General features: G+C 37.4%; 1 protein-coding gene across 2 annotated transcripts in view; it reads right to left on the reverse strand.

The window, feature by feature from the left end:
• Window positions 1-26,160, reverse strand: part of DMD (dystrophin) — a 1,013,774-nt gene that overhangs the window by 927,286 nt on the left and 60,328 nt on the right. Inside the window, exon 1 of one of the 2 annotated variants that reach the window (XM_027688937.1) lies at window positions 8,578-8,746. The exons of the other annotated variant lie outside the window; for it this stretch is intronic. Within the exon in view, the coding sequence (XP_027544738.1) occupies window positions 8,578-8,638 (61 nt within the window). The 5' untranslated portion in view covers window positions 8,639-8,746. Of the gene's footprint in view, window positions 1-8,577; window positions 8,747-26,160 lie in introns of those variants that run through there. 2 annotated transcript variants of the gene reach the window in all.

The raw sequence follows: 26,160 nt of genomic DNA on the forward strand, positions 1-26,160 counted from the left end.
TGGCATTATATTCTTTATATTAATAATTACTCTATCTGGTAGCCAATAATTTCCAGGAAGCTCAAGTTGTCTATGTTCATATTCTATTAAGCACATATAATGAAATCTCTAGTAGAAGCAAGCTTTGATAGAAGTCATTATGTTTTCAAGACACAACATCCATTAGCTTCTTCTACCATTTAGTGTCGGTTATGTGCTCTAACTCCTACATCTCTGTGTCATGCCAATGGAGGACTTGTGTCCTTGTGGACTGTCCCAGGGTAACAGTCCTCATGGAAAACACTGAGGAAGACACTCACAGAAGATCCCACTCACTAAGGACAAGCTTTGGTTCCTAAAGCACAACAGGGATCTACAATCACCTCTTAAATCTCAATGAACATCCTCAGCACTTCTTGTAATTCAGTTTGGGTTTGTTCAGCTTTCTCCTCCCCCCTTTAAAACTGAATCCTGGATCCAGTAAAGAAACCCTTAACCTAATGACTAAATTTAGTTGTTATCTATCCCAGATATTCAGTATCATTAGTCTGGGCTCTATGACAGGAATGGGGATGAAGTAAGTCCCCGTTGTCAGTGTAGCCACCAAATTTCAGAAGAGTTTGAGAAACCCTCCTGCTGAAGTGAGCTGTGGCACGCATAGACCTGGATCCAGCCATTTACAGGCTCTGCCAGGACCACTGGACAATCTGCCACAGTAGCAACAATGCCACCAAAATCACAAATTTTAAAAGCAAACCAGACATAGAATTGACTTTGAGATAACTACTCACTGCAGGTTCTTATGTCTCTTCAGATACAGACAATAATACTTTGAAAGTAATGCTCAGAGAATTGAATCAAACCTCACCTCTGTGATGAAGAAAATACAGTGCTAATGCAAGTCACTATTACATTGTTCTGAATTGCACAAAGACATCTGTATTTATAGTTCAGTATCCTCTCTATACCTTATGGAGAGCAGCTTTTTCATTATTTTTATTCCATGGATTTATGATGCTGCCCTTATATCTGAAATTACATGAATCATGTCCTAAGTGATATCTGGAAATTAATTAAGGACTAGAATTGCAGGGTCACTCCCTACATTATATGCAGTCCAAAACTGCACTTTAAAACCAAATAACTCATAATGGAAAAAAGAAGTTAGTTGGTTTTTTGGTCTGTTTTTCAAATTCCTGAAAGAAAGGAAAAAGGCTCCAGAGTTCTGGCTTTTAAGTTTTGTTCTTTTTTTTTTCTTTTCTGCTAGGGCAAAATTAACTTATTTATGTGTTAATCAAGTTCCAAGTGCTTTTAGACATCTGAGAATTTTACACTGAAATATGGGTTCTGAAGTCAAGAAAGTTAATTGGTTTCACTGAGGAAAATAAGCCACTACCTCTGTGACCAGCCTGACCTGGTTTGGAGTTCTCCCTCACTTGTAATAAAAGAGAACTAGTATTGATAGAAATTAGCTTTGTTATCCTCTCAAAGTCTCCAACCAAAACACGACATCCTAATGGCCAATTATAGCTCCACACCTGCTGTTGGGAGGAGAACCTCATTACTCCTTAATTTGAAGAACAGCCGCTTTAATGTTTTCTGAAAAATAAGTAACAGCTGAGTAGCCACTTCACCGAGCCACCTAACCCACAGGAAGCCTCTCCAGGACTGGCCACAGAAGTCAAGGAAATAGAAATGATTGTTTTGCCATCTGAGGAAAGGTACCTGAAATCCAACTTTGTGTAGTTTTTACTAGAAAAAGAAGTAACAGCTCCAGTACCTGTTTCCTCTGGTTATCCAGAATAAATCCATCCTAAAGATTCTCTCTCAAAATTGTCATTCACTGCATGTTAATAAGCACATTTAGAAAGAAATGAAGACAAAACCAACCTAAATAGCGTATTTTTGTTGGCTATTGATTTCATGAGCTTATATTTCCAGTAAGTTTATCTCACTAAAAAGTAACACCAACTATAATAACAGACTGCACAAAGTTGATTTCTTGAAAACACAAACTGAAGAGCAAGAAGAGATGCACAGTAAAGTCACACAATACTGGAAAGGTTACAATAGTATCAGCAGCATGGTAACAAACATGATGCATTACTACCACCATCCAGTTGTATTAATTGTATAAATAAGGAGGCAGGTTGACCACATACAAATATTTCTTGTCAAATGGTGCATGAAGTATAAAGAAAGATAAGGTTGAAAGTGGTTCTAATATTTCTGACACAGCACCTGTTTACAGCTCATGTTTTGATATTTATCAACAAGCTTGACTATAGAAGACACCAACAAATATTGTCTGCCTATCCTTCTGCATGATATAACAGACTTCTCCAATCCAAATATCTCTTTTGCATTCACCCTCTTCAAGATCCCGTGTGACAGTGCAATTCTCATGCTTGAAATGATCACAGAGTTGATAAAGATTTGTGTGAAACACCAAAAAGACCAGAAGTATGGGTGTGATAATTTGAAACCAGAGGCAACACAAAGGACAGCTTACAAAATTTACCTTCCAGCTGGTGTGAAACTAAGAATAATTGTAACAGAATAACTGGGGGGTCCTGACTGACAGAAAGTTGACGATGAGTCAGCAGTGCCCTGGCAGCCAGGAGGGTCAGCCATGTCCTCAGGGACACCAGGCAAAGCATCTCCAGCCAGGCAAGGGGGGGGGATTGTCCCTCTCTGCTCAGCACTGGGGCGGCATCGCCTGGAATATTGTGGCAGTTCTGGGCACCACAACATAAGAAAAATGTTATGTTGTTAAAGAGTGTCCAGTAAAGGGCAAATAAGATGGTGCTGGACGTTGGGCACTGGAACAGACTCCCCAGGGAAGTGGTCACAGCCTACAAGAGTTCAAGAAGCATTTGGACAATACTCTCAGGCACATGGTGTGACTCTTGGGGATGGTCCTGTGCAGGGAAAGAATTGGACTTGATGATCCTCTGGGTCCACTCCAACTTAGCATATTCTGTGATTCTGTGACTATTATATGAGAAAAATTTTAAAAAAAGGTCATAGCATATGAATTCTTTCTGCCACAATATTGAGTCCAAGTTAAGCCATTTAAATTCTGCATTTCCGTTGCCCGACTCAAAGCCGATGGTGTTACACTTGATTTATTAGTCGTTATGAAGGAGATTAAGATTCTCCTTTGCAAAGCTATAAACACTTTCAAATTATGACTAATTTGAACAGGGTAGATTGTCAATGACTTATAAATAGGTCTTACACACTGTCACAAGGTTTCCATTCTACCCCTTTTTCAAATACAGTCTGGTCAGGTTGAAATTTCTATACTTGTGTTTTTACTTCTACTATTAAAAATTATAGTTAAGAATAGTTTATCCATCTTGGAGATTCAAACTAAGGAAAAGATTTTCTCCTATCAAAAATATTCATCCTATATTTTTTTTTGAGAGGCATCTCAATATGCTCCTGGAGTTGCAGGGAAATGGATTGGAACACATCCATCCTAGTCCCTGTGTGATGAGTGAGAAAAAGAAAATACCTGAACTGGGAGGAGATGCAGTCATTAGAATAACCTGGTATTTCATTACTATGCACATGTCAGCACACCAGGAAGGGGTCAGAAACACACTTTTCCCTTTTTCATAACTTTTACTGACTTCTACTACGGTGAGCACAGAGAGCAAAGCCCCTGTCCTTCTGCTATTTCCCTCTTCCAGCACATCCCTTAAACACTCAGTAGTGTGGAATGAGAGGCAAGAATGGTACTGTAAGGTGAGCTAAAAATAAAAGAAATACCATGAGAACCAGTGAAGAACTGAAGAACAATGGCTCACTAAAGAGGCTAAGCTCCCCTCCCCCCAAAAAAAAACCTCCTCCCATAAAACCACACAATTTTTCATTAAAATTAATTGAATTTATGTTTGATGAAAAGCCAAGGAGGAGAAACTAGATCTCCTAGACCAAGAACCTAGAGAGCTGAACTCAACTGGTGAGCTGTTGGGTGTGAAAGCAGACCACCAGGAGGGGCTTGAGGGTGGAGTGTGGAAGCACAGCAAAAATCAGAGAGAGAAGCAAGGTCAGGCACAGATTCCAGATTCCAGATCTCCTGATGCCCCAAACTGCACTGTTCCTTCATTGTAAAGTGTCTGCAAAAAATCACCCCCAGGGATATCTTGGGCCCATTTCAGTCTATTGAGAGGGTGACAAACTTTCATGAATTTAACCCCAGTGGCAAAGACTACAAGCACAGATGATAACACACGAAGACATGTACCCGCACCACATCTACCACAAAATTATCCCCTAAAACCAGTCAAAGTCACAGCACTAATTGCTCTGAAAAATTGCTTACAGCTGTCTTTTAGATGGGAATCAAATTTAACATATACTTCTAAATTTGATAGCTCTGCACTGTGGCTTCTTATGCTTCTTATTTGTCAAACTTAGATATCAATGCCTTGTAGGCAGAGTGAAAAATAGACTGCCCAAAGTTTGGGAAACACTGAGATTATATGGGAATGAGAGCCAGTATGTCAGGGTGCCCCTATATCAAAATGCACAACAGCAATGGGAAAAATGAACAGTTGCATGAGTATCATCAAATGTCACATTTCCTAGTTGTCAGCATCGCAAGCTCAAGAAAATTTTGTTTCCATTTCTAAAAGAAAAAACAGATGTCTCACAATGCATAACAGACCTTACATTTGGAGTACCTTCATAATTTAACCTCAACTCCTCAACTATAGATTTTCTTGAATTTTCCCGTTAGGGAGAGATGTTACAGAAGTTGCCATATAGATACACACATTCTTTTCCAATGATTTCAAACACAGTTAGACACAATTAATTATTCAGTTAATCAGAGAACATTTATACTTTTATATGAAATATTCCAGAGTGAGAGATATTTTTCAAGTATGTAAAAAAAGAACTTCAAATAGTAGTAAATAGATCTAAGGGGAAAAACAAGGTTAAAGTTGTGATTAGAAATGATTTTGTTCACAAACTAGGTAAAATATCAAGCAATTAGGGCTGTATTCCAGGTAATTCTCTATTTCCTTATGGCTCTCATGAATGCAGAAGTTTTGGGAGGAAAAGGAGTAGTTTTGCATTTATTTTACAACTCTACAAGGAACAAAAATAATCTCTTTGAAGAGATAATATAAAAAGAAAGACTAATATTGTAGCACTTTATAATGGAAGAGAAAGCAATACAATACTGACAAAGAGGATCTGGAGCTGTCATGCAAAATGCAATCCTTCTGACTGGCAGCTGAGACCTTGGGCTATTTGATTAAAACAACATCAAGATGGAAAGATCTCTTCAAATTAGAGGTCAGAAACATCAGTCTCTGTTTTTTCTGCAGTTGTCAGAAGTGATACAGGGTAATTAACTAAGTCTGGAGTAATGTCACACAGGTGGTACTTTTCTTTTGGAGCAATTCATTAGGGAAGGCTTGTCACTTGTGACATTCCCATATTAATCCTGGTGCTCGATCTCTTCTCCAACTGAGTTTAAATTGTTCTCTTGAATATGAAAAAACTTTAAAGGGGACTATATAGTCTGTACCTAATACAGCAGTAAAAAAACACAACACAGTTTCCAAACCTTTTGTATAAGCATCAATTTCCAAAGTGAGAAGATGCACAGGAAATGGAGAAGCTGCTGTCAGCAGGGAAACCAGAATAAACACTGCCAGATTGAGCAACAGATTTGGTCAGCGCACAATTGCTGTTTGAATACCTTCTCCATCATTTTATCAACTCAACTAGCTTGCCTATTCTCACTGTGGTTGTTTTAACACATCAAAAAATCGCAGCAGTGAGGAAAAATTATGACATTATTCCATAATATGTGGCATATATTTCTCATTTCATTGCTCTACCAGTGACTCCAAATAAGGCCGCTAAAAAACTTGAAGATTATCTATAAAACCAACTATGTAATTTAAATAAGCATCATGTACTGAAATAATCAAATGTGAAAAGCTACCAGCAAGATGGAAAGAGAAAGAATAGTGTCAAAGTAACTTCAGTTTGCACTTTTAACTGGGTGTCTTCAAAGAAAAACAGTTTTTGTTTTTAAGAATTTTGTTAATTAAGTTTTAAACTGAAGAGGAAGGATAAATGCTAAAATCCAACCCCAAACCCCAAGAAAATGCATTTATGAAAATATATCTAAAACATACTGCAGAAACCTTGCTTATATTGAATATAGTTTTTTTAAGACTACAGGAGTCCAGCTGAGGAAACTCATTAAAAGCATAACCAGTGCTAAAGTGACCTAAATAACTGATGGTCTATAGTACTAGTACTGTCCTATCTTGCAATTGAAGGCCTATTGAAGGTCTCTTAGAGTTATGGACTCGTCAGTTGGAAAGGCCACATTTTAAAAGCTTTTACATGATAAATAAGTTTTTTTAAACACTCCATTTTATTTCATAGGGTCAGCCTACTAGACTACCTAGCAGTATACTTACTCAAAAATTTACTCATGTGCTGCCAATATGCGTGTGGGAAATAAGATCATGACATCAGCTCCGTGTGGAGTTTTCAACAATATTCATTATAGCTCAGAAAATTAATTTCCCTTGATTTTCAATACTCATATTCATTTCCAGACAGAAAGTATTTGATTTTTAAGCAGAAGTCTCGATGCCTTACCTGAAGGTATGTCAATTACTTAGTGATAATTTATGTGGTAATTTTCAAGGAAGAACAATATCAAAGAATGAGAATCCCTTTAAGTAGGTAATGTATGTTCCAGTTTTATAAATTTAAAAAATAAAAATCACTGGCCATTATTTTGCACACATTTTCTCTACAAATACGTCTGTTTGACAGTAAATTACTACCACGCTAGTCAGGAAAGTCAAAGCTCTTAATTCCTCTGTGTAAATGTATTTTTGCTAAAAGGAGTCACTTCCATTGTGTAAAAGTCTTCTCTTCTTGAACTGACATTCATATAAGCCATTATTCTCTGCAGAAGAAATTTCTTTCTATGCAACAACAACTGCTTTTGGATTTAAAAAGCCCCTTAAATGTTTACCGTTAAGAATGCCAATCATCTTGAAGTGGCAGGGTTTTTTATTTTTAATTCTAACTAGCACTGTCAACTGCAATGTTACCGACAAGAAGCACTGCAGAAAAGCAGCTTAATTCATTTCTCTGCAAAAAAAAATATTGGTCATGATTTGCACAGATAGTGTCATTTTGGCTTCTGCTGCACAAGAAACTGGAAATTATGACAATTTCAGGAGACAGTGCTACATTGGTTCCCAGGATTCACCTCCCATATTTTTAATATAAATGTAAACAGCAAACAAAACTTTTCATCAGGTTTTCACCTGAAAATGCTGATTTTCACCGGAGCACAAAGCACTATTATTAAGCTGCATGTGGAAAGATAGGTCAAAATGCATGTTTGCTTGTATCAGATGACCAAGACAAATTGTATGTGCTGTACCAACAGCTTTATGATAAAGTCATCCTTCAGAAAACAATCGCATTTTGTAATCAGTATATACAGGGCATGTAAACTGAAACATTTACCAAATAGTTACTTAGCTTGTGTTACATCAACTGTTGGTTTCCATGACAAATAAAAGACTGCAGCAGCAAAGGTAACATATTTGTTTAGCTTTTAAGCCACAATGGTAGGACACCTGCTGAGAGAGTTTCATTAAAGCCAGCTATATAAAGCCAAGCCTATTTTCAAGAGTAAGCAGCAGTGTCTGAACCCTTGCATTTGCTTTCTTTGGAATTAGACTCTGGATTTGACTATCTTTTTGGAGATTAAAAATCGCTCCCACTAACAAGAAGATTATTTTCAAAGGAAAAGGTCATGCAGATCTTGCCATTTCTTTCCCTGGATTCAAATATTTGTGATTTTTTCCACCATAGCATGATTGTATTTTTATATTCTTTCAGTTTTAATTTACTCTACAGCTTTTTTTCTAAAAGGTTATCTTTACAGAGGTCTTACCCAGAATGCTTCTCACACAACTAATGTTACAGAATCACAAAACCATTCAGGTTGGAAAAGACCTTTAAGATCATTGAGTCCAACCATTAACTTAACACTGACAGGTCCACCACTAGACCAGGTCCCTAAGCACCACACCTACACATTTTCTTTACACTACCTTGTCTACAATTAAAAGCCTGGTTAAAATAGCAGGGCAGAGCGCCAATCCAATGCTTAAAATGGTAATTTGCCTTCTGTTCAAGTGTAATATCCTTGGTTTTATATGAAATTTTTCTAAAAACAGGAAAGTATAGGAAGGGCAAAGACAAGCAAGGGAAACGACGCCCAGTCATTTCAAGCTGGACAACTCTATGATGTTTTAAGTCCGCGTCAGTTGAGATGTTGCAGACTTCCAAATATGGGTATGTCAGCACAAAAGTGAATGATCACCCTGATAGCCCTTGCACAGCAAAATACATCACGGGCAGCTGCACACACAGCAATTTCATGGGAGGCAGTGACAGCTTCTTCCAAGATGGATTATTCTTACAACATCTTGATTTCCTCACTACACGGTCTGCAAGTCAGGCCAATTGCCCAGCAGATGTGGTGCAGGTGTCAATTCTCTTTAGGCAGCACATGGCAGGTACCTGCTCTCCAGCCCAGCTTGCCTGTGGCTGCTCCTGCACACCTCAAGAGGAGCCCCAGCATCACTCAGCTGTGCAACAGGCTGGCATCAGCTTGAGAGTAAGAACTATTTTCCAAATCGAGTTGTGCTGTGGCCTTCTAGGCAACTTCCCAGGGATATGCAGGAGGAGGCTGTCTCTGGTATAGGAAAAAGAATCCTGTATGTGACACCATAGAAATAAGATCCACTGCAGAAGCTATCATCTGAAGCTAAGCAATCCTCCATTTCAAAATTTGGGTAGTACCAAAGTCTTTTCTGCCTGAAATCCCAAATAGAGGACTTTAACTTCTTTTTAAACATATTTGCATTCTCTTGATTAATTTCTTCAGGCTCTCCTGTACTTTGTCTTCTCAGACACCAGAGCACTTTATGTAGGCTAAGTCAAGTGTCTTCAGGTCTGAAGCAACTATTAGCAACTGCATTTAGATTCCAGGACATTTTGACTTCTGATTATTTCTTCTGATACAGCAAAATTCCCTTTTCTAGGTGTCTGTGATATATAAATCTATATAACTCCTGAATCTGAAACACAGTTTCAGGAGCTCCTTACTGTACCTTGTATTTTAAAACCTCTTGTATAACAATTCCTACAGATGTGACGACAGAATTGGTACAACCCTTCTTTTCAAAATTACTGAAGAATTTAAGAAATAAGTGAGTCAAAGCAAACTACTACCCCTTGTTCTTCTCAGTCTAAACACGACTATCTCACTTTTCTCAGTGAGCTTTTACTACCTGCAGCTCACAGAATGCATCTAGATCTGTATGCTTTAACAGAAGTGTAGTGTTGAGCATACTTGTAATCTGTCCCCAACTCTTAACTCTAGATACAATGTGCTTCCTATTACAGTGCATCAAAATGATAAGCTGCAATTAACACACAGAGTTGGATACATTTTATGTTGTGTGCACTGAGACTGAATTCCTGCAGCTAAAGCAGAAACGAGAAACATAATGAAAAGATGTACACTTGGTTAGAAGAACTGAGGCACAAAACCACTAACTGTTCCACCTAAAGGCAGAAACACCATCTGTATTAAAGGCAGGAAAGGAGTGTTTTCATCTTGAATCTCAATCTGATCACAAATCCAGATCTCTGTAAGTACTATGAATGCACTGTGAAAGATGATAGAAGATCACAGGTTAACCAACCTGCAATAGAGACCTGCAGTGTTGCTCCTTAATATGGGTAGGAATCATTGCTAGAATCACAGAATATTTTAGGTTGGAAGGGATCCTTAAAGGTCATCTAATCCAATCCCCAGGCAATGAGCAGAAACATCTTCAACCAGATCATATTGCTCAGAGCCCCCTCCAGCCTGACCTTGAATGCTTCCAAGGATGGGGCATCCACCACAAAGAAAGAGACGTTTTTATCCAGTAACTCACAAAAAAACAGAAATGTAATATTAGACAGGCACAATTCTGCCTACTCGAAGCTATGCCATTAATGAAATCAATCACAGATAAGGGGAATTATATAATTTTAAAACCACATAATGAACAACTTGCCAGTTACATACAAAATGCACCTACTTATGCTACTATAAACTCACTCCAGAAAAAAAAACAAACAAGTACTTGACTGAAAAAACAGCTTAGCTTCCTTACCTGTTGCCACACAAAACTGTTTCTCAAGCTAATAGCTACTGTTGGCAAACAAAATGATCTATGATTAAACAGCTAATTTTCTTTCTTTAAAGATTCCTGAAAAACCCTGATGTTCTCACAGTAAACAGCTGCCATTCACAACTGCCTGCTAAAAATAAAAACAAAATATCCAATTTGAACAGATAATGGAATTTAAATGAAAAAGAAAAGTAGGTTCGGTTTGTGACTGAAATTACTTCCCCACCCCCCAAAACACACTATAATGCAATCAATGGAGTTCTGGCACATGCTAAATACATTTTTAGATAATGCAGGCAAAATACCCCACAGTAGATCAGATGAATAAGTACCATTCTGCACGGCTGGCACAGAAGCAGTTGATGCATTTAGGGGAAGGACTGGGAAGCTGTCGCGCCAACAGCAGCCCACAAAGCCTCCTTTGGAGTTACTGTGGGGCTATCTCAGTTCTTCCTCTGCATCCTTGTCAGCTTGAAATATCCAGCACAAAGGATGGAAATTTTCTATAAAATTATTATACAGTTTTCACACATAAATAAAATATAACTCCCCTTAATCTTGTTCCAGGAAAATTATGGGGTCAACTTCAATATACAGCTTTGTATGAAACAACCTATATCATGCTCTTCACTGATGTACAGTAGAAAGTGCAGGGATATTTTAAGCAAAAATGGTCTTGACAGATTCTTATAAACCCTTCATTTCCTTTACCACAACAACAAATTGCTGCCCAGAGCTAATGCCGTCCAAAGTAAGTACATGTTCATATTTCCCTTAAAATATTCATGTATCAAATTAAATTTCGAATTTCACATGGCTTTGCCTCACTCACGTCAGTTCTAATTACTGATTTATTTTTGGTACCAACAGCTTATATTTAAACAGCATTCTCAATCACAAATTCTTCAAAGCAATCTGATAAATAGATCTCTCGCCCACCACTACAATGTAGATTACGTTGGGACTGAACTTCGTTCTGGGGTACTAATGTTATAATTTTACAAAGAGATGAGAAACTTGGGTAAAATCCTATGGGGAAAATTTAAACAGACAGTATAGTTATAACAGAAGGATTCTTTGCCAGGCAGTTGAGGTTAACACCCTAACTCCTGCCAAAAAGCCATAGAACATGTAATGGCAGGAAGTAATCTTGGCTATATTCTAGCAATTTCTTTCTCTAAATGATGTAATAAAATGTAACATAGGATATTCAGCATGCATCTAACATTTAAAAGTATGAACTGCTGACTTTATAGAGTATTAATATTTGCATGTACATGCACGTTCACTGACTTTACATCTGCTTCCATTTAAAAAATAAATCCTAAAGTCCATTTAATCTGTTCAGTATTATCAAGGATAATTTGAATAATATAAATGGTAGAATTTGGTTGTAGTGTCTTATGTAAATGACTGAGCAGCCATTAAAACAATGACTTTTATTCCCAACTACAGCTTTATCAGAAATACAAAGAGATAAAGCTGAGGAACTTTGTAGATTATTATGTTTACAGTCAAATCATTAACCTACATCTAATTCATATGAAATGTAGGTAAAAAGTATTCAGGTAAATAGTGCCACACCATTTTTCCCTTATAATTTAAGACAGCAAACCGGGATGGAAAGGGGAAAAGATTATTTAAATATTATACACAGCCTTATGCTTTTTACAATCTACATGGATTTAAGCATGATGTTTCTATGTAATCCTGGAATACTCATATTACTAACTTATCCTCCATCTTTTTCCTTCTCAGTCTCCTAAATCACACAAAAACTCCACTTAGCACACACTCTTACTTTCAGAGAAAGATACTGCAATAATGAAGGAATAAGAAACTGCATTGGTCCATGTATATATAGTTGGTAGCACCTTCATAAGTTTCATCAAATAAAAAAATCCAAAACTACTACTTAAGCTAACTCGGGAAAACTGAGATTGCTGCGTGGTGCTGAAAAACTAGGAAGTAAGTTTTATTTCAACAAAACAGCTGGCGCTGAGTATCTTGGAGGTAATAGCTGTCAAAACTAGCACTAGGTGTAAACCAAACAAATACATAAGACCTAGACCTGGTCACACTGTCTGACTCCTTTACAGGCCTAACTAAACTAAACTAAAGACCTAAACTAAAATAAAAGGAAATATTTCTTCATAAGTAAATCATTCTTTCAGTATTTGTTGCTGAATAACATCATCCTTTTTTCTAAAAGAGCCAATTAAGAGAGATAATAGATTTGTGTTTAATTTACAGTCCTTTTTCTGGTGCATAAGTGATTTTTCCAACCTGAGGTAATGTACAGCCAGGCAATGCACATACCTCACTCCTCTGACTGCCCGTTGGCTTTCCTGATAAAGAAATTAATAAGTAGATAATATGAACACAAGTTACAGCCTCCACTTCTACACGTATAGTCTTCTCTCGTGTCTCACAACATTTCTTCCCATATTTCCTTTCTTCCCTTGCTACCTCAGGGTCAGAGGTAACAACCACCTTCTTGTTTCAGGGAACTGACAGAAGTCATCACTCTTCCCTCCACTGGGACTACCCAAATGTGCCACCACCTGCCAGAATGTGCAGAACAGACATTAGATGGCAACCATAGAATCATAAATATACTGAGTTGGAAGGGACCCACAAGGATCATCGAGTCAAACTCCTGCCCCTGCACAGGAACACCCCAAGAATCACACCATGTGCCTGAGAGTGTGGTTCAAACACTTCTTGAACTCTGTCAAGTGACCACTTCCCTGGGGAGCCTGTTCCAGTGCCCAAATTCCAGCACCCTCTGGGTGAAGAACTTTCTCCTAATATCCAACCTGAACCTCCCCTGACTCAGCTTCAGGCCATTCCCCCAGGTCCTGTCACTGGTCACCACAGAGATCAGTACCTGCCCCTCCTCTTCCCCTCACGAGGAAGTTATAACTGCAGTGAAGTCTCCCCTCAGTCTCCTCTTCTCCAGGCTGAACAAACCAAGTGACCTCAGCTGCTCCTTGTGTGGCTAATACAATACAACCACCTACTCCAGGCATCCCTGACAGTGACTGATGTTTATTGTAACATTGTCTTGTTCTGATTTTCTCTTTTATAGTAACTGTCCTTTTCCGTTAATTGAGATTTAAACCACTGATAGATATTTGTTGTAATGGTTACATTGAATTAGGCAGGACGTACTAAGATACGAAAAAGTTGAGTTATGTCAAAAGTGAAGTGGACAGCAATTCTTATGCCTATGTTTTCTCTGCAGGATCCTGCTTTCCTGGAAAGGAAGGGCTGTGCTTTGGTGATCACCATCTCCTTTGTCCAATCCACTTTTCCTTCCCCATCAGCCACCAACTCCCACTTGTGTCCTACCTCATGTCTTACAAATCTCTTTTTTGTCATAACAGCTGTCACTCCTTCCATCACAAGGACTGCAGCTGAGGGATCTGTGGGGAGAAACCCTCATTTTCTATCCAGAGCCAACATCACAGCAGTGCCTGCTGCTACAGAAAAGTGACAAGTAAAGCACGGCCTGACTCCTGCAGTGCCAGATGGAGGCACACTTTGGGACAGTCACAAACTGCAAGAAAATCATTGAATACTAACAACTCTTTATGGAGCAGATGCAGACTTTCAACTTAAAACCTGATCTCCAAAGTGCTACTTTTTCTCAGAGAGTGCTGGCACTGGATTGGGAAGACTTTTTGTCATCAGGGGAAAGGGAGGGCATAAAAATAAAAATAAATCTTTCTCCATCACCATGTTCTGCAACATGGTTTGGATGTTTTAGAAGCTAGCAAAAGTGATCAGCCTGAAGTAGTCAAACAGTCTAGAAAGTGTTACTTTGACTGGTACTGTTTTTCAAATAACACCATAAAAATGGGAAGTGCCATACAATCAACCAAGGTGAAAGTGTACTTGTCAACATAAGAAAAGGAATTAGAAACTGACAATAATTTGGTAATATTCTCCAGCCAACAGCACAAAGAGCTGTATTACAGTAAATATTAGAAATTAAAGTCACCTCAAAGAGGAATGAAACAAGGATGAGAAGGTGGGCTCCCACCTTCTATCCAAAACTTTAATAGCTCTTTAGAAGAGAACCAACATTCAACTGTTGGTATAATTATGTAATTCACTCATTAAGTGGACTGCACACAGGTCATTAGGTTTCATCTACTTGTCCATAAAGTGAGCCAAATAATTCATACTTGGCTAAAATGTAACATTCAGAAAAAAGTTATCAAATTGAAAACACTGAAAAGTGAAAAATTTAAAACATCTCTTCATCGTTTTTTTCAGTGGTTAATTATCTTTGTTGCTAAATTATAAAATAATATCTTTAAGGGGAAAATCCAGTTATTGTCCAGAATTCCCCTCTGTGTTGTATGAACTATGCAGACCTTCTCCTACACTGAAACAAAAGACCTCATCTGAAGCAGTTTCTTCAGTTCATTATTTTGCTGCTTGCCTTCCCTAACATCCCTTGGAAACCTGACAGGCAGCGTGTGTTCTGTGCCAGCCTCAGCAGTGACCTGGACGAGATGTACTGGCAGAGCAGCTGATGGGTGATTTCCCTCATCCTTGTTATTCACAGCAGCAGTCATCTCCCAGCCTCTTCTGACAATTTCCCCGTCTGTACACACGGGGATTACACTTTCAACCAACAGGACTGCGCTGACAGCTTGTGTTTAATTGCTGATTCACTGTGATCCCTGTCTAGAGCTAATTAGAAACCTAAGTCCACAGTTTTGATGTTTGCATGTCAGAACATGATGATTTACTCACTTACAGAAATGCTCTAGGGCTACCTGGTTTTGACAGCATTTCTATTAAGAAAAGATAATTCTGCGCTCAAGGACAGGGCCTTCAAGACCATCCTACAAATTCTTCTAAGCAGGCACCTGAACCTCAGCCAAATCTCTCCCTCATGAGATTCTTCAGCTTTGTGCAAGAGAGCCTGTCTGTCTCTCACTCTGGCTGAGAAAATATTTGGATTTTTCCTAAGAGAAAATGGTCCTGATTGGCTAGACAAGGCAAAGGGATGAGACCATGGTTCAGATGAGGAAAAGCTGGGAAGTGAAGCCAGGTGAGCTACCAGAAAGTCTCCACAAAGTAGAGCCCCCCATCTCAGTTTTCAAATAAAGTTCCAGAAATCCTTAGCTCTGTTCTATTGAGAAATGAACAAAATATAAATTGCAATAACTTTTTGTAAGATAAATTAGTTACAATCTGACCATTGTTATATCCAAATTCTTATCTGAGTTCTCTTTTAGGGGATTTTCCCAATCTGAATTCCTTAATTCATGCCATTTCATAAAATATATATCCTATATACTATAAAGAAAAGAATTCCTATTCATATTAATGTATGCATTTTAATGTGATTCAACTGCCTTAAAAAAAAAAAAGAAAAAGGAAAAATATAAGTATTTGGAAACACTACTTCTTAAATAAGAAAAATATCAACATTCCACATGGTATGTTTGTAAAACAGTGAACCATTATGCAATACATATAGTTAACTATTTCTGCTTTTATAGTATCCATGTATGCTACATTATTTTAGTAATGCAATTCAATCTCATAAACTAGAGGCACAGTAGCTTATAAGCAATACTAAGTTTATTAAATCATTATTGAAATTTCTTCTATATTCATGTTCTTAATTACCCAGTGTTTAGGGGCAAAGGGAGAAGACAAAAGTGAATTGGTATACAAATAAAACAGCTGCCTATGCTACCTGACAATTTAAGGTCACCTTTAAATCTAATCACCTTCTGGGTCATCTTATTACTTATCTCTGTTCTACATTCATGCCTATTTTTTAATTAGTAGCTGTAATAAAACTGGTCTGTCTTTATTCCAAATGAAATAGCAATGAGCAGTTACAAACGGATATATCTTTATGCCTCACCACATGGCTTTTTAATTTTTTGTTGACAACTGAGCATTAAAATGAACAAATGAGTAACTTCTCTAACTTTTATATTCATTTGCCTACAGGAAGAAGAAAGACTAGCTCTACTTCTTGTTAAGATTATAATATAGAATCATAGAATCACATTAAAATAATTCCCCAGAAGACACCCATGGGAAACCAATAAACTTTTAATATGCCATTAAAATAAAACATACATTATTGACCAGAGAAAGGCTAGTGGCAATTGTACATATTTCAGTAAAAAAGGAACAAGACCCTTCCAAAATCTGGCTGGTTAGAAACTCCTGTTAGTAGGAGGAACAGAAATGGGAAGAGGTGATCTGGGTAATGATTTCTGGGAAATTAATTTTGACACCAAGGAAGTAATTTGACTTTTGTGCGCTGAGTAATAAAATGATAAATCTTTAACTGTATTAACATGTTGGAATAGACTAGATGATGAAAGTGTTTTGGCACTGGGTTATGAGACAGGTTAATAGGACATTTTTGAAGCTGTTCTGCTCTAATACTGAACTGACAACTATAATATCCATGAGTCATCACATCTCACCAAGACATGAAGTCGCAAGGATGAAAGTGATAGCAAACTACTAACAAGACTTTACTTTCAGAGTTTAGGAGAAAGGCAATCTCGTGGTTCCTGCTAAGGTAACTTGTAACACTTCACATGTATTTTACATCAATTCAGAGCTCATAGAAGGAACAAGCATTAAAAGAACCATAATAATTTCAGTCTAATCACATGATTAATATAAAAATTTGAACATACTGAAGGTTTTAAGGGGATTCACAAAATCCTTCAGAAACTTAGGGCAATTTTTAAAAAACATTGTAAAATTTATCTTTCACAATTTAAACTATATGCTCACTACCATATAAAAAAGGTGCCTTAAAGTATCACTACCTTTCAATTAAAATAAGTATCAAGTGAAAAAGTACCTCTAATAAGATATTTCCAAGTGTGCCAGGTATTGTTACAGAATGTATCGATACAGAGCCAAAACCAATTATCATTTAAAATCTGTACCCTAAGGGACAGGTTTAGAAGAAACAGTCATGGCCTACCAGACTCACTGGCAGAAATTTTGAAGTGCACAGATATCTGGTTTTAACAGTTTTCAGCTCGTGAATGGTGCAAAGGAAAAAGAATGGTCTCTGTTTTCTAATCTGCCAGAAAACAGCATTAATAAATATAAAGACATTTGCCAATACAAAAAAAAAACCCAAAAACCAAAACCCTCCACCAGAAACAATCAGATTATATCTATGAACCAGAACATCTGAATTCTCAGTACATTAACCCAACAGTAATTTCTCTCCTCCACGAATAAAGAGGACAAGTTCAGCAGATTTCAGACAATAATTTTGTGTGGGATGTGGGGCTCTTTTGTTATCTATGTATTGGTTATATTCTGGCACTAGAAATGGACAAAACAACACTGATTTTGGAAGAACTTAGGATATATGGAAATCCTCAAGGTGGTGAAGATCAGGTCTATTTTCAAAGGTTGAAGTGTTCCCAGGTAAGCCTGATACTGTGATTCCCTTGATTTCCTATTTCTGTAGCAGTCACATATTTTCAATTACTGATGATCCAAAACACTGTAACCAGCTGAGAATACATGTGGTGTAGAGCTGGCAATCTGATATTTCTACATACACAGGGCAATCTTCCACTGGAAGTACAACTATAGTCTCCCTAGGCTGATATATCACTTCACACTAGATGATCCCTGGCACTGCAGGTGATCTTTGACAAGGAACAGTACATAGTCAGGCAACAACAAAACAACTCCAATAAAAAGAATCTAACCATAAGAAACTCTAAGACTGACTCCAGGGTCATAGGTATTACTCTGCCCTCCGACTTTTCCTGTATTTTGTCACCACTAAATTCATAATGCCGTGCCTAAAACCAACTTCCCCCCACCATTCCCCTCTATAGTCGTTTTCTTTATACGGGATCTCCAGACTGGCTGAGTTGTTATGCAGATGCAGTCACGGATATGTCAGAAGGAAAAGCCATGACCCCCACTCATTTCAAATGTCATTTTAGCACAGGGAGTCCTTCAGTAACTGGGCTGCTGCTACCAGCAATCTCATCACAGTTACATTTGGAGAGCCTGCGGGAAAGCATCCATTCCTGCCACTATTCATCTTTCTATTAACCAGCTTCTTCTATTCTGTGGTGCTTTTTTTCCAAACAATCCCTCACTCTGGATGACTTAAACTGTTCTGATTTGAGAATACAGTAGAATTGCTGCACAACCATGAAAGAGTAACAAAACACCATAAAGAGGCAGCCACAGCCCGCAGCATGGTTATCTGTACCTTACGGAAAGTTGCTGTGCAAGGGTGGAGAAGGAAATTATTTTCCCTTCTCTCACAACAGCCCATGAACCCTACAAAGCACAAGATTCCTGCTCCAATATCTTCCACAGAAGCCCATGATATGCAGCTGGGCAGCTTAGCCCACGCAACACTCGCCAAGCTGGGAACAATATTGCTTCCATTATCTCTCTGAAGTCCATCTGGCACAGAGCAGCCCATGCCACACAATGCTGCTGTAATTTCTACAGGCTAACCCTGACAAAATCAAAAGCAAAAGCAAAATTGTTAGACTCACTTGTATCAGCCAAGATGCCAAATCTTAGACAATAAAATTAACTGATAAGTCTCATTTTCTGTGTAAGCTTCTTCTAGTTCAATTTATTTTACAGCTCTCATGAAAAATTAAGATTTTATTGTTAATTAACATTTAAAAATCAAGCCATTTCTGTTCCTAACAGAACACAGGATGACCACCTTTTCCAGTTAAGAATCTATCCTTTGAATATAAATGACTGAGAGCCTCATTTAGAAGCATTTCTTATAGAAAGTATCAATCATGTCTTTACTAGACCTACTATATGATTCATTTCCTTGAATTTTTAGCATTATTGAGCCTAGCCAAAATTTTTGAAAGCATTTAAATAAACCAAGTTCTTAAGTGTCTTTCAAAAGCAATTAGTTTTAGTGAGCACCTCCTTCTAAGTCATTTTGCAGCTGAAACTCAAGTGTTTCTGCTTTTATTTTTTTTTTAAGTTAGATTAATTCTTTCATAGTCTTTAGAGTCATCCTTGTTTTTCAAAGCAATATGAAAGCAATAGCTCAAACTGTTTGAAAGTAAAAAAAATGGCCTTTGGAAATGTGTAAATGAATATAGTTTACCAGCTGTAAGGATATTTCAAACAAGGCCAATCATACAACATCATAAAGAAAGTATATTAAATCCAAGCTGTGTGGACAGCATAAAAAAATTTAAACTCCTGATCATAAGCTACATTTCAGGGATCAAAATGTACAATCCAAAGACAAACGTACACAAATCAAACTTAATATATTTGGAAAAAAAATCATTAATAAAATTTGACCCTGAATAACACTGACTCGATTGTTTTTAGCCTCAGTGATTTCTGCAACTCTTTTAATTATTTAAATTAACAGTTCCTAAAAACATCTCTCTTTTGTGCCTGCTCTCTGTTGTAAATGAACATGCACACCTGATTGCTCAAAATGGGTTATTTAGGTGCTCTGAATGAAACATCAGCTGTTCCCTTAATTCAGATGGTCTGTCAAGAGCAGGGAAACTCATGGCCAAAAGAACAAATCTGTGGGTACGTTTGCACACACCTGTGTATCAGTAACCTACTTTTCCCTGGACAACTGCCAACACAAGTAGCAGATCATAATTCTTACCTGTCAAACACTGCGCACCAGAGTGTTTCTCCTCAATTAACAAGGACAATTAAGAATCATGAATATTAAAGGCAGCATTAAAACCTATATTTGCTAATTGATACTACATCAACCGGTGAAGACAGGAGAATTAGCAACAGCCAATTTGCAATCTGCACAAAAGTGCTTCACGTTCTTAACTCCTTACGGTCAAGCTGGGAAGCTCGACTGCTCATGCATCAAGTTCTTTGTGTTATCCAGATACCAGTTGTGGAATCTTCTTACAAGGTTGTCATATTTTAATATTATTTCACAACATTTTTGAGGAATCACACTATTAGAGTAGGAGCATTTCTATACAAACAAAACCAATAAGGGTAACTGCAGATAGAAAAGCAAGATGTAATAGAAAGGAAGAACACTTGCACACGCAGCCAAAAAAAGAGAGAGGAACACACACAAAATTATATCACTCAGGTAGGAAAGAGAATCTAGTTTCCCATACTATGTAATTAGAGCCCTTTTCTCTTCCCAAATTAGGGCAAAATACGAGCAGCAATTTTTTTTTAATTGAAATAAATTTTTGAGTTTATGGCACTATTTACTAAGAAGGGAGAAAACCCCAAACAACCTTGGCGTTTTGAAAAAAAAAAATGAGATTTTAACAGACTTTTCTCAAATGAAAAATTTTCTGTAATGAAATAACAATTTGAGAAAAAGCATCAGTGAGTTAACATTTCCCCAAAATGTCACTGAAAAGTTGCTAACCCATTTTAACAGATATTTTTTCAAATAATAAAAGGGTTTTTGGCATAGTAACGCAGAGTAATACAACCCTAGAATGAAAATGCATTTGAATGTAAATCCATCCAATTCAATACCTAAGTCATGACAATTTGAGATGTTAAAAAAAAAGGCTGGTTATTAATGGAATTATAAATTTTTAAACTTTGCAACTAAATCTTCATAAAAAGAAGTAATATGTACCATGAAAGACAACTTTTCATAGCTCTTCTTTACAGTGTCCACATATGCAAAAAAATATAAAAAAACAGAGGCTAACAAGAAGATAAAGTATGTGTAATTTCTTGTTACTGATAAGGAACTGATGCTCAAAGCATGATGAGAGCCTGATGCCATAACTCCACTACAAAGAGTAGGATGCTTTTATTGAGTTTCCCATGGCACTTTTGAAAAAATGCACATACTTCGAAAGTATCTGCATTACAAGGAGATTTGACTGAGGACCAATCTTATCAGCTTGACTAATGGTGGAATGAACAGAAACCCTTGGAGGGGAATCACAAAAAAGAATTATGTACAGCTATACAGTATACTGGAAGAGCTTTCCAATAAGTCTTGCCCTTTAGCTTTTTTGAGGAATGATTAAGACTCTCGCTCTAAAATTAAAGAGAGTGTTTATGATCCAGGACCACTGGGCTCTTCCTGACCACCGGCACAAATATCCTGGCAAGATCCTGTGGAGCTCTAATCTTCTTTCTATCCCGACACTTTCATTAGCACTGTCAAGTTCAGCATAGTACACAGTGTGGAATCCCTACAGCTGTAGCATCACCAGGTGGGTCACAACACTGCTGGATCTCATCCTGCAGCACGCACAAAACTGCTGTAAGTCTAACAGAGGCCAACATGACTCATTCTGTAACCACTGTGTCACAGCTACTTCTCCAGAACTTCCAGAAGCCTCCTTATCTGTGCATTTTGGTTGCTTCTTTCATGAGGCGGGTTCTTTCCACTCAGGGTTGTCTGAATCTCAGCTTCAAGGAACCAGGGATGTCAGCTCAGCAATGCTCAGAATTTCACTGCCACTCAGAAGCAGCAATTTGCCTTCACCCTTCCCATAAAAGGAAGGAGCAGATCCCTCCCGCAACATAACTGATACAACCTAGTGTTCCCCTTTCCCTTCCAGTTGACCAAGAAAAAAAAATCCACAAAAGGAAACACCCCCTAACCAATCAAAACAAAACCCAAACAAGAAACCCTCTCCCACCCCAATATGATCTTTTCTTTTTAACAGATCTTTTGCTTTGGTGTGAATTGCCACACCCACTCACCCACTGAGCAGGATCTAAGGATGTTATCTATGCCTGACTAGGAATTTGAACCAATCTGGAGATTCCCAGACATATTTCCTTTGCCTCAATCTGTCTGGGATTTATTCTGCGCTACTTTCTTATTCTAACACTGCAGTTAATTAGGACAAGCACTTATGTGAACCCCTGCCTAATACAAGCATCATTGCAATGGAGATGAACAAAAGAATTAGCACACTGCACTTAGGCAGGTCTCTGGAAGCCGTGTGTATCGTGCTGCAAACAATCACCACACCAGGACAGAGAAGTGGGGAAGTAACTCATGTTGGTCACTCACTCTATGGTCAACAAGGCACTGACTAATTTACTCCCAACTTCTCTGCATCACAAAACAGTGGATCTCATAGGACCAGGCACCACAGGTCCAGTTCCAAAGAAAGGTAGAATTAGGACATGTTTACACTCAGGTCTTCATCTCAAATAGAGGAAAAACTCAGTTAAAAGAATTGTTTGAGGACTATCATCAGTGAAACAAATGGGATCCTGCTAAGCTGAAAACATCCAGAAAACAAGGACTTGTCAGGTGGCATGGTACAGGAAAAAAACTGTGGAAAGTGAGTGGAAAGTGACATTTGCAAAAATCACACTGGAACACGTACTCCCAGGTATGAGCAGAATCCAATTTCTTGGTAACTCCTACAGCTTAATACAGGTCATCAAAACCTACCAGACAACTTCTCCTTAGGGTTATCAAGGTAACCTTTTAAATAGCAATGATGGACGCCCATTACTTGAAGGAAATACTGACACAAGAACCATGACATTAGATTGACACTTGCCTCAGTCAAACTATTTACTCTTCCTGAAGGAAACAGTTTTCTTTCTCTTTTGCACTGCATGACTCTGTCAGAGTCCACGCAAAGAAAAGGTATGGGACCTTTAAAATTTAAAAAACAACTATGAAAAATCCACTAGTTATTACACTATTTGTCCACTTGAAGTTTAGAAAGATTAGTTGCACACTATCACACACACTTATATATCAGTGTGACTTCTCACTCCTTGGTTATGCAAAGGAACTTTTGAAACACGCAGAATAAATTCTGGTGAAAAGTAGAATTAAGGGGAAGAAAATGAACTGCATATCCACAAAATTGAAAAATGAGCATTTGAAACTATCACTACAAATCTGAGGCAACAACCTTGTGTGTGTAATGAAGCTTGAGATGTTGATAAAGGTCATATGGTGAGGCTGTAATGAAGATTCATCTACTTTAGTCAGATTTTCTCTAGCTTTACCTTTAATGGCATCCCATTACTTCCACTGGCAGAGGTAGTCATGTTTGTACACAAACTAATTAATGAGGAACTCTACCAAGACTTTCAGTGCAGAAACAATCATGCATGTTGACAGTTACTAATAGCAGGAGGGAATTCTCCTTCATGACAGATGAGGGCTATTCACAGCATTTAACTCTAGGCTAGTCAATTCATGGGGAGAAACGATAATTTAATTATTTTACTAATCACAAGAAAGGTAAGACATAAGGCATATTGAAATTATTTGTGTTTTACAGGTAAAAAAAAGTTTGTATCTCTTCAGGGAGGGTTTACTCATGTACAGATATATGTATTTTGCTTGTTCACTTGCTCTTTCCTTGCTTTTCTTCCTCTTCTCCACTACTCCACTTCTCCAGAAAATGTATTCTGTAAATGTTCAATACGCTTTTAAACCCACCACTCTTCAGTAAACAAGTATTTTAAAAGAAAACATAACACCTCCCCTCCCATTATTCAGAAATACATGATGCCCTTTGAAAGGTTTTAAAGTTAGGGTTACAAGAACAAGTTAAAATTCTATGTAATACTGAGGCTGATAGCCCCAAATTAGCATATCAGGGAGCAGACAAAAATATTTCAGTGTTAACATTTACTATTTTTTCCTTTTAATACAGTCAGATACATCCTAATTGTAATTACAAATTATTCTAATGCACTACTTCTGCAGAAAAGAAAGCAATACATGAATTAATAAATTATACTTTGAATGAGCTATATAATAAGTTATAAAATAATCAGATGGTCGAGATGCTATCTGCTGATATTTTAATAGCAGGTGATTATTAATTTAAGAATTCTGTTTAGTAAAAATTAGTTTTTAATTTTCAAATTTAAAGATTGCTTTCAAGCTTTTTAAAGTGATGTTACTTTGTTCCCAAAAAGGCCAGATAGAACAATCACATATGAAAGGAAGTAAGCTTCTCAAATTACAGTAAATATATACTGACTGAAAGTGCAACAGCACCCTTAATTCTTTTTCTTTTTTCTTTTTTTCTCTCTTTTTCTTTTTTTTCTTATAAATAATATCCTGGCAAGGATAGATGAGGAAACTCACAACTTGATTGCAGCCTTCATAAGTTATGATTGCCTCTGCAATTAGGCATAAAGACAGATTGCTTCCTTCTCATAAAGCCTTATTCCATGCAACATAACAAATTAGACCACTGCACAGGTCTAGCCAAGCACATAGAAAAAACAAGGTAGTAAAGACTGATAAACAGGAAAGGAAACAAGCTTGTACATTATAGGAAACATCAGTAATATTGGGATGTAAATCATTATTCTTGCTCTTGGAACAAAGATTGAATACTTATCAATTAAATCACTTACAAAATTCCGTCAATTAGAGAGATTTTTTATTTCTATTTCTCGAGGAAGTTTAAATTGATTTGATTTTATTTATTATAAAATCATAATCCAGTACCTGTGGCTTGCTTGTACCATAGCCTGTCACTGAGATAACCACAAAACAGAATTCCAAATATAGAGACTCCACTGCTATCCAGGAAAGAAAAATGTTATCTCTTTAGCATCTGCTGCAGCATAAAGCCATTATAATGCAATTAGATAGACTAAGGAGCAGCTGCTAAGAAACTAAAAGACGAAGACTTTAGTAACAGATTTCTTTCAAAGCATGTCTCTTACAAAACTGCTCTGCTCAGGATTCAGATCTGGGTTAAGCTTCAAAGGTTCAACATAATACAGATCAATGATGTCTGACCTTGCACATAAAGATTTACTACACACCTCCATGCTCTCCGTCCTCTCTTATATACACTCTGATGAAATTTAAATTTGCTACCTGTGCAAAGTGGCAATAGTAGGCAATCATGGAATTTGAAAAATAATTCATAATTACTTTCCTTTCTTCCCCAGCTCTAAAAATTCTGCTTCAAAATTTGTCTGGGATGCAAATGTCATTAACTTCTCTAAAAAACAAACAAGCAAACAAACCAATTAACAATCATTGCACTATCGTAACAAGATTTAGCCAGAGCTATTTAGTTTTCAGTGATTTTTCTATCACAATTGTCTTCACTCAGTCCTGGAATAGATCTGATTCCTAAAAAGACAGTTGTTTCTATAAGAATTTGCATTCATAATAAAAAAAACCCCAAAACCACCAAAAAAAACCACAAAAAACCCCAAGTGACATTAAAAAAAAAAAAAAAAGTACTGTGCAATGTTAAAGTCTTAATACGAACACTATAGCTAGAACTACTGAACAGTTGAGTCTGGAAGGGACCTCTCAATGTCTCCTTGTCCAAGTTCCATAGCCAGAGGAGGGTCAGCAAGAGCAGATTTTTCGATGCTATGCTCAACTGGGTTTTGACCATCTCCAACAGTGGAGATCCCACAATGTCTCTGTACAATCCAATTCCAGTGACCAATCACTGAAAACAAGTTTTTATATCAGGTCTGAATTTCCCTCTTTCCAAACCACATCCCTTGCCCATTGTCCTACTGCCACGCACCTTTAGAAGCTTCTGTCTCTCTTTTCTCTCCAAACTTCCAGCCAGGTAGTTGTAGATGGCAATCCCTCTCACACAGCCTTGATCTGAAAGGTGAATAAACCCAGCTCCTCCATGCCATGTGCTCCAGCCCACAAGCATGTGGGCACCCCTGCTCTAGACTTACTCCAGTACCTCTGTGCCTAAAGGGAAAGCCACAGGTAGAGACTGCATTCCAGGTAGGTCTCAGGAGAGCTGAGGGGGCAACTCTTTCTGATGGTGTGCTGTATATCCATGTTCATGCTTTGCTTCTAAAACTCTATAAACGGTATTCATTCTTTTCAATAAATTCTTTTTATTAATTTTAGAATAATGATGGAAAAATACTTCTTATAGCCAAAAAACGTTTTACAATTTTTTAAAATACT

This window comes from Neopelma chrysocephalum, unplaced genomic scaffold (genome assembly GCF_003984885.1).
Source record: "Neopelma chrysocephalum unplaced genomic scaffold, ASM398488v2 Primary Assembly neopelma1_76, whole genome shotgun sequence".
Classification (NCBI taxonomy): domain Eukaryota; kingdom Metazoa; phylum Chordata; class Aves; order Passeriformes; family Pipridae; genus Neopelma; species Neopelma chrysocephalum.